The sequence below is a fragment of the Limulus polyphemus genome, unplaced genomic scaffold, assembly GCF_000517525.1.
Source record: "Limulus polyphemus unplaced genomic scaffold, Limulus_polyphemus-2.1.2 Scaffold73, whole genome shotgun sequence".
Taxonomy (NCBI): Eukaryota; Metazoa; Arthropoda; class Merostomata; order Xiphosura; family Limulidae; genus Limulus; species Limulus polyphemus.
In genome coordinates, this window is record NW_013665683.1 from 266027 (window position 1) to 275488 (window position 9462).

General features: G+C 30.0%; 1 protein-coding gene across 4 annotated transcripts in view; it reads right to left on the reverse strand.

The window, feature by feature from the left end:
• Positions 1–1237: 1237 nt before the first annotated feature.
• LOC106466342 (E3 ubiquitin-protein ligase RNF13-like) overlaps positions 1238–9462 on the reverse strand; it is a 58667-nt gene continuing 50442 nt past the window's right edge. For all 4 annotated transcript variants that reach the window (XM_022394781.1, XM_013926620.2, XM_022394793.1 and 1 more), the window contains exon 10: positions 1238–3253. In XM_022394781.1, the coding sequence (XP_022250489.1) occupies positions 2760–3253 (494 nt within the window). In that variant the 3' untranslated portion in view covers positions 1238–2759. The remainder of the gene's footprint in view (positions 3254–9462) is intronic.

Here is a 9462-nt window from a genome sequence, read left to right on the forward strand (position 1 = left end):
CAACAACCTTTTACTCCACATACATATGTGTAGTCCACTGTTCTCAGGTTCAATCTTGTCAGTGTTTTTTCCTGTTGCACAAGCAAAACTGACAACTTCTGCAGTAGGTCCATCACTAAAACGTCAATACCTCAATCAAAATTGGTCTCTATTTGCCAGAACGAAGTTTATGTTAAATGGCTAAAGGTTGAGTAAGAACCTAGCTGCTCTACTTTCCACATGTAACTGCTAACCTCTGTTACCTGTGAATACCATGTAATTCTAAGTCTATGGTTGTCTAAACCAGCCACAAATCTCCTAGGTGCAAAGTGACTGCTGGCCTACATGAGTTGGTGGCCAGAACCAGCCCAAGCACACTAATTTAAAAAAGAACAACAAAAACAGCTCAGTTGTAGTCATCACCCCTTTTTTTGCCATGGCATTAGCTAAGAGTTAGATTTATTATGTCCACTGTTCCCATTTTGTGACAGGATATAGACTAACTCTCATTCACTGCCCTGGTAAGTCACAGTTGAAATGGGCTCTGTTTTTCAAGTTATTTCAGACTTTCTTTAGTGTTAGTGTATGAATTTCTTTCCATTCTCCAGTATAATAAGTGTTTTTACCAGATTCCTGTCAGTCAGATTTTTGACAAACATAAATTAGTTTTTTAGAAATTACACTGACATTATTGGAATTATACACCTTTGTAGCCTTGTTTAAAATAAAGCAAAATTTTGTCTTTTCTGTGACGTACAATTTGCATATGCTTTTGACAGAAAATCTCAGAACATATTTGAAACATAATATCCTGATTCAACCTAGTTTTAAGAGAATGAACAAATGCATGCTAGTCAATATTCAATAGTATTAACCTTTAGTAATGATTTTGTAAGAAAATATGAGAAACTAATCAAATTTCAGAAACTTTCATAATTATTTATATAAAAGTTGAGTGAAACATACATATGGTAAACATTAGGATTCATCTTAAACCAATTGTTACTGTATGCAGTTGTTTAAGTTCCATATATACAAATATCTTGCTGAAGTTACACTACAAACATGAAAAGTGTGGTTTAAATATCAAATGTTACAAAATTCTATTTAAAAGTTCTCTCATGATATTCAAACTGTAATTAAATTATATTTTTGATCAGATTTACCATGGCAGGAAACCACTCTAAGACAACGTTAAAACGTATTTTGTTTCATTGTTTTGTATGGTTTTTGAAAAAACTATGAATATAGCAATAACTAAAAATACAATAATGCTTTATTTTGAAAGAAGTACAAGTTCATTTGAAGGTTGCATTAGCAATCCTGCTTCAGCAAATTATAGATAATAGATATGCAGAGTAAAACATCAGCAACAAACCAAATCAAAAAACAAGTTACTAGGGTGGAACTTGAGATCACAATGTCTAAACTGTAACCAGCTCTATAAAAATTTGATTACGAGATGTACCATTAGTAAAACTTGAAAAAGAAAAAATATTTCTTATACAAAATACAAATTTGTTTTTTAGTCCTTTCCCCTGCTATTAATACAACTTGGGAAAGTATAGTATTTTTATAAAATCTAAGTAACATCCTCTAAAGACATCCAATAGTGAAAAGCCATTCTGTGATTTCATGTGTCATAAACATAAAATTGATAATAAATTTTATACAAATATTTTTTGTACATGTACAAATGAAATTTGACAGTAGTGCTAGAAATATTTTTTTCTTAACAAAGATGAAACTCTGTGCTTCCTTATACATAGCCAAGTCACAGCTAACTTCAAGGTAGTACAAGGTCCACATATTCAACTATCACTCCAATGATAAAAGTAAAATCATGTCTTTCAGTTAGTTTACATTTAAACAAACTAAAACCATCACAATGTTAAAAGTGCTCAATAATTTACAGTATGATAATTTATGCTGAATTGTTTCTACATCTGTGTGGAGGTATATGAGCTTCTCTCTCTCTCTCTCTCACTGTTAACTCAAGACTTATGATGATAAAGAGGTACTACAGACAACTGAAATACGTAAGAATATCTAATGAATCTGGTGTCCTTTTTAATAAATTATTGTCAACTTTTAACATTGTAATGCTTATAATTATATCCAGTTTTTTCTCAAGCACTTTCATTTACCATATTTAGTTTACATTTATTTATGTACAAGAATACAATTACAAAAAACTAGCTGTAAATACAATACTTTGTTTAAACAATCTTCCTAGTGAATTTATTCCAAATACAAAAAAACAATACAAAAAAGCTGATATAATTCCATAAATATACAACATGTGTACTTCCAATTTTGTCACTTTCAACAGCTGTTTTCCAGTAAGATAATTGTATCTTGTTAAACAGCATATATATAACTTTGTGGTTACACAGAACTATAAAAATTTGTTTGACTCCTTAAATTTATTAACATATACACAAAATTGAGGTGAGGGGATTTATATCTATCTATATATATGTGTATATATATATATTTCATAGCATCACTTTAAAGAAAACCACAAGATGTATGTACTTATAAGGACTACAAAACATTTAGATATTTGAAGCATAGTACTGCAATCCCACACAGTCAGTTCTTCATTGAATACCACACAGCTTATACCTTTTTTTTTTTAAATCCCTCTTGAGTATAGTTGAACTTATTGTAATATTATCCTTTTAACAATCCACACAAGAAACAGCAAAGAAGCCAAATACCCTTCCAATATTTAGGTTAAACATAATTACCAGGTCCTCTCAACCAAGGTAATGCATTCACACCACCTGCTCAAGCTGTTGACTAGATTCTGCTCCTGTGTTTTGCAGTACAACATGATCTCCAATAGTTGGATGCTCTGGTTCATCTCCATTGACAGAATGAAGTGTGGCTGGTTCCATTACAACATCTGAAACCCCTCTATCTTCTATGGAATGATGCAGCTCTGCTTGGGTAGTCTGGAAAGTACCTGGATGATCTTGTGTCACTTCTGGAGGAACAGGTGTGGTCTGTGTGGTTTCTTCATTATGAGTTGGTCTTGGCCTAGTGTGTACAGAAGCTGTTATGATATTAAAGAAGGTGCCTCCCACACTTACGGTATTGCTTCGTCTGTTTGGAGTGCGCAATAAAGGGGTGGTCTCTCCTGTTGATTCCTGATCTGAGTCACTATCAGTTTCTGATTGATGACCTTCCAAGATAACTTTACGCTTACACACTGGGCAGGTTCGACGGTTGTTGGTTAGCCAGGGATCAATGCACTTTGTGTGGTAGACTAAAAAATGACATTCAAAAACTTTAACAAACATTCTTGATCTAGTAAATGCATTAAAGCTACAAAATAAATGTTTTTAATAGTAAAACTGAAATAATACATTACGTCTAAAATTTTTATATCATAAGAAGACTTAAATCAAACCAAAAATGATGTGAAAGCAGAGAATGATAAATATTCAATAATAATTACAACTTTTTCTACTGATATGCAAAACTCTAAAGAAAATATTTCAGTATAAAATTTTACAAGAGATAAAACCTCAATGCAAAATTTTAAAAAGTTCAAGATTCAAAAAATAGTGAAATAAGAAGTTCCCATTTGTTTTATTGACTTGAACTAACAATAATTCCAAAGCATAACAAAAGTCACTAGCAACAACTTAAAATAACAATGGATTGAATAAACTTTCTTAGTTTACAATGTTTAATTTCATTCTTTGGGAGATAAGATCTTCCAAGTATTACATATTAAACAAAGTTTACTATAGGGCTAATATCTATAACAAATATCATGCCAAACTGCAGATGCTTTTTCCTTTTGATTTGTTCATTATGGATTTCAAATAGTCCAGTGAAACTGACAAATTCACTTTCTGAGCAATGACATGTAGTAGACATATTATAGGTCTCAAAGGCAATATTTACACACTCACGCTTGATTTGAAATTCTAAATGAAGAAATTAAGATTAATGTAGAAATATACACCTACAGTCTATCATATTTTTTTTTCCATGACAAATATTAGGCTAATTGGGTTTCAGGGCTTTGCCAGTTTATGAGTCCAACCTATTAACTTTAAAGCATTAGAATATTCATCAAAGCTATATACTCTGTCCATATTTTTATTCAAACTACTAAGTTCATCAAATTGACTGTTTCTAACCTATTCCCAGTCATTTATTACCTCAAGTGATCAGTTCTATGGATAACAGTGTTTGTAAGAAAGTCAGTGTCATGAAAAATTGTTTAGAAAGTCATGCTAAACAGTTAATATGGCTAGGTCAAATAGGCCACCAGTATCATATGTGCAATAATACTATATATCAGGTTAAATTGTTAACTCTAAGATTACAAGGTAGATTGAATAGGCCTTTTTTTTTAAATAATTACTCAAGTTAGATGGCCAGCTCTGCAATTAAAAGTTATATTTAAAGGACCATCACTTAAATCAGATGGTTAAACCAATGTTTGGAAGCTAATTTTAATAGACTATCTATAGTACACCTGCAATAAATTGTATATTTAAGTCAAATGGTTAACATCTGGTAACAGGCTGAGTCAAACAGATTGTCACTAAATTGTGATGAGTTCATTTACCAATTAGAAATATGAATTAAAACAAAAGGTAATGTTGGGTTTACTACTACTACTATTAATAATAATAATAATAAAATGGGTTAATTTACAAAATGCAACTCAATCAATATCTGGATCTAACAGATATCTTGTTTAACTCTCACTATAGATTCAGTTGATTCGACCTAAAAATTGACCTTTGGAGTTTCCATACTATAACTTCTAATATGCTTTGTGTATCTTCAGTAATTTCAGTAATCATTAAGAGTCACTTGTAGACAAAAAAAATAGAATTTTTAATGAAGTATTTTCATTAACAATTTTTCTATAAATATATAGAATCAAAGTGTCGACTGTCCTGAGTGCAAAGTGATTTTTATACTGAGGTTAAAAATACTTTTCTTCATCTGAAAAATCTCAAATTTCATTTGCACAATGTCTAAAATGTCCTAAATAAATTTCAAACGTTTTTGTTCAGTAAAACTTTATGTTATCTGTTATTTTCTCTACCCTAACCCTATACTAGGTTGATCAACTTGACCAACCTCATAACCACCTAAAAGTTAAATAAATCTTAATCACCCTTTTATCTTTCTGGAATGACTTCTCAAATTTTAACATAAAACTATATTTGTTTATCCTATATGGATTTAAACTCATAACAGTATATATCTGTTTGTACTTAAATTTTATTGTTTTATTGCTCTTTGAACTGTATTTAACTAATATTCCCACCACACAAATTGTAAGTCATTTGAACGTGTAGCTCACATTACCCTATTGAATTATGTAATGCATGAACCACTTGTGAGTTGCTTGTGAGCATACCTCATGACAAACGTATATTATTATTATTCTCTATTTTACCTAATCTAACTTAATAAGTTTCTAATTTTTACATTTTAGTTAATTTTATAATATTAAATAAAGAATACACATGAAAAACAAGAAATTCAGTGCTTACCTGAGTCTTTTTTTGCTGTCAACTGTCGAAGAAACTTAACCATTCTTCTTGTTTTTAATACTAATGGTACTATTGCACTAATTTTTTTTATTTAGTTAAATAATGCACCAAAGAACACAGAATAATAACATGCAAAAAGCAGACAATGTCCTATAACTATCACAACTTTTTCTGGCTTTCTAACTATGTAACAAGAGCTGTTCAAAATTTGTTCCCACAGGAAACACAATGATTAGCTAAGCTGAATTTTTAACTGGAAGCAAAATAGACAGTTTTCTGTCAGCAAACAACATAATAAATCATTTGATAGATTAAAACCTTGGATTTCTATTGGTTATAAATAATATAGTATCAAATATCAGAGAGAACTATTGGTAAATTCTGAATAAGAGTATGTGACAGGTGGGCTTGGCAAGAGGGGTCTGATTTTCTATTTTATAACTTTGTAGCCAAATAAGATTGAAGGCTATAAAAAGAATGCTTTGTCTAAGCAATGACATCATACTGAGTAATTTATGTTAAATTTCATACTTCTTGGAGGGGTGGTAAATAAATCAGAGAATAGTGGATACCTAGAGAGCAAATGTCACAATTTTCATACTAGGGGAAATTCAGGGTTTTGTAAAAAATTTTCCCTTATAAAATTAAGAACTTAAAACTTACATAATATTAACATTTGGGTTATTAGCTACGTTTTTATGCCAAGTTAATCATATACTATGATAAGAAAGATGTTTAATTAAATTTTGAATGTAACTCAGTAAAACCTCATGAAATGTTCAGAGAAGTATGCCTGTAGCGAGAGGATTGAACATGTAAAACCGAGTTGCTATCTGGGTTTAATATAAACTAGTTAAGTTAAACCTAGACTTATTGTCTGGTTTAATGCAAATAGAGATGCAAATGGTATATCTTTAGAAAGGTTTGATGTGAAATTTGAGATAATAACTTATCATATGTGTGTGCATGTGAGGAAGTCAAAGTGCACATGTCACAACTTTTTTAGTTACATTCAAAATTAAACTTATTATCAATTTTTGTCTATAAACTTGATATAAAAACATAGATAATATAAACTCTGAATTACAAACTAAGTTCTAATTTGTTAAGTTCTAAAGGAAATATTTAAATAAATTCTTAATCTTTACATGATGAATTTCCCCTCTAATTCTATTATTTTCGATTTTCTTCTCCTCCTTCTAGGGCTGTCAAAAGAGGTCATCCAATTAGAAATTCAAACTATAGATACTGACAGCTTAAGATATACAATATAAACCTCCTAAATTAGAAACTTATCAGGTTAGATAATAAAAAATAAATGAAAAGAAAATTCAAATAATTTCTTGTAATAGTCAATAACACAGCATGGTATGTGCAAAGATGATAGTAATCCATTTGTGTTGTTCTTGTAACTTGATTGTGTCTTTACAAAAAGCTGTCTGGTTGTGATAAATGGTTTTCAGTATACTCTGAAAAGGTCTAACTGGAGTTAGAAGGCTATAAAAATGAAATCTGATATGAAATGTCTATTTGAATTGGCTGCACGACTAAGTAGTGTGTAATTGTCTGTTACAATGTACAGTAAAGAAGGTTTTCTCTTTAAAACTTGTGTACTTGAGAATGATCACACTAGTGTTAGAAACATTGTACCTTTTTTAAAAATATTCTTCCTTAGTATAAAATCTGCAAATTGTAATAAAATAATACTTATAATCAGAAAGTAGACTCAAAACAAAACTATTAATTGCTATGTACAGCTTCATTGAAACTAGGTTGGTGAAAAGCACCAATGATGGTCAGATAAGGTAAAAACACAGTGGAAGATTCTTGGTACCTGTTTATGGATAAATGGTGCTGTAGTTGAAAATATGAATAAACTTGCATATTGCCATCAACAAAACTTTAAAGATAGGGTGTAAAATTGTGGAAGGTGTTCAGAGAACAACCTTTGAAGACAGTGTAAAATTGTGGTAGGTGTTTGAAGTGTCCATTGTCAACTTCTCCAAGTGATTTTTTTTAAGAATCATTAACAGCTGTGGTTAGGAGAGCATAGTCTACTCTTTGTGAATGCATTGCATGAATCACATTGCATCCATCCATGAAATAACAAGTAAGAAAAGCTACACATTGTGCAATTAATAAGCAAGCTAATTACTTTTTACCCTATGACAACATGCATATCTATTCACATTTTCAACAGTATTGCCACCTATCACACAACACTTAAAGAAATTCCATGTGTCTTGAGTCATTTTCTTAATTTAATAGCAGCCTATCATGCTGTTCTAGGAATACAAAATTTTCATTTAGTGCAGTTGCTTTATGAACTCCCTGTAGATAATCTGTTCTTAATTTAAAAGATAAATGTATAGATTATATCTGGTTCTAATAACATTTAATTAAAGAGATAACCTAAGTTGTTGTCAGAGTCTAATACAATTTATGTTAATTCTTCTTATTTGTGTAATTTTTAAAATCTCTTAACTCTTCCAATATGGGGTCGGTCAATGTGACAACCTTGTAACCATTTTGTGCTTGTTATGGTTTTTATGCTATAACTTTTAAGTTAGTAAGCAAATGTTAATCAAATTTGGCAGATTATCAGTAAACATTACAATGCTTTCATATGCAAAATATCATTTTTTTTTATTAAGTCTTAAGGTTTGTAAAGCAATGTTTTTCACGTCTTTTATTTCTTTTCAAATTTTGCCTATCTATCATGCAAAGAAGTATTCACTTAAGATTAAAAATACTTTTATGCATCAGAAAATTTTAAAATTTCACATGCGAAATCTTTTTAATGTCCAAATAGTTATCAAATGTTTAAGAAAAAAGTTTATATTCTATCTGTTATATTCACTACTGTATCTCTGTACAGGTTGGGTCAATTTGATCGACCATGTAACCACCATAAAAAATTAGGAAATAAATATAAATTATACTTTTTTCATTCTAGAGTGACTATAACATGATTATAACACTAAAACACAAATGTTTAGTCTAAAAAGCTTAAATCTCATAACATTATACATTTATATATATTTATTATTTTTTATTATATTGACCTTTCAGCCATGCCTGGCTAACAATACAGAAGTTACAATGACGTGGCTCATGTACACTCATGTTACCGTATCAAATAACATAAAACTGACCTCTGGTCTGTGCAAAGTAACTTGTCTTGGCTTTGTTTTAGTAGACTAGTATTTTGTGAAATAGTCACATTTCAATTATTATACATCATATAAGTATACAGATTATTACTATTTTGAAATAAGTTCTTAAACTTAGTTTTCTTAAAACGTAGAACAGTAATTAAAGAAGTAAAGCAAACAATTATCTCTTCTAGTTACAATCTTTGTACTTCATTACTAAGCCTTTAAAAAATTTGCATGAGGACGATATGAAAAAAAATATATTTTATTTAGGTGTTACATGTTCTTTTGAATAACTAAAAAATCATAAATTACTACATTAATACCATAGAATTCCCCTATAATTCATCAAGCTTAGTAACTAAGATGTATTTTAGTCTAAAAAAATATGAAATTTCAAGCAGACTAAAGTCACACCCTACCTCGTTGAAATATTGGTTCAAATGGCTGAGAAAGTCACTAGGGAGACATTCTGAGTTTACGAATGGTTATTCATGTCATATATAAGAGTAAGTGTATATAAGGGAGCGTTCCCAAAAATGGAAAGGGGTGGGCAGGGTGTCACTGTGTTTGATTTATAACATGAGATATATCTTAGCAAATTGAAAACATAAGAGGCTCTTATTTTATATTTTAGCTTGTCAATATCGTAAAATTGAGTTTCTAATTCGTATGAAACTATAGTCTTAGTATTTTGACTTCACAAACACCTAATTTGAACCAGTGCTGCATCAAATATACCACGTGACACACAAAAATTGATGTTTATATGTTTTTTAATATTTGCTTTT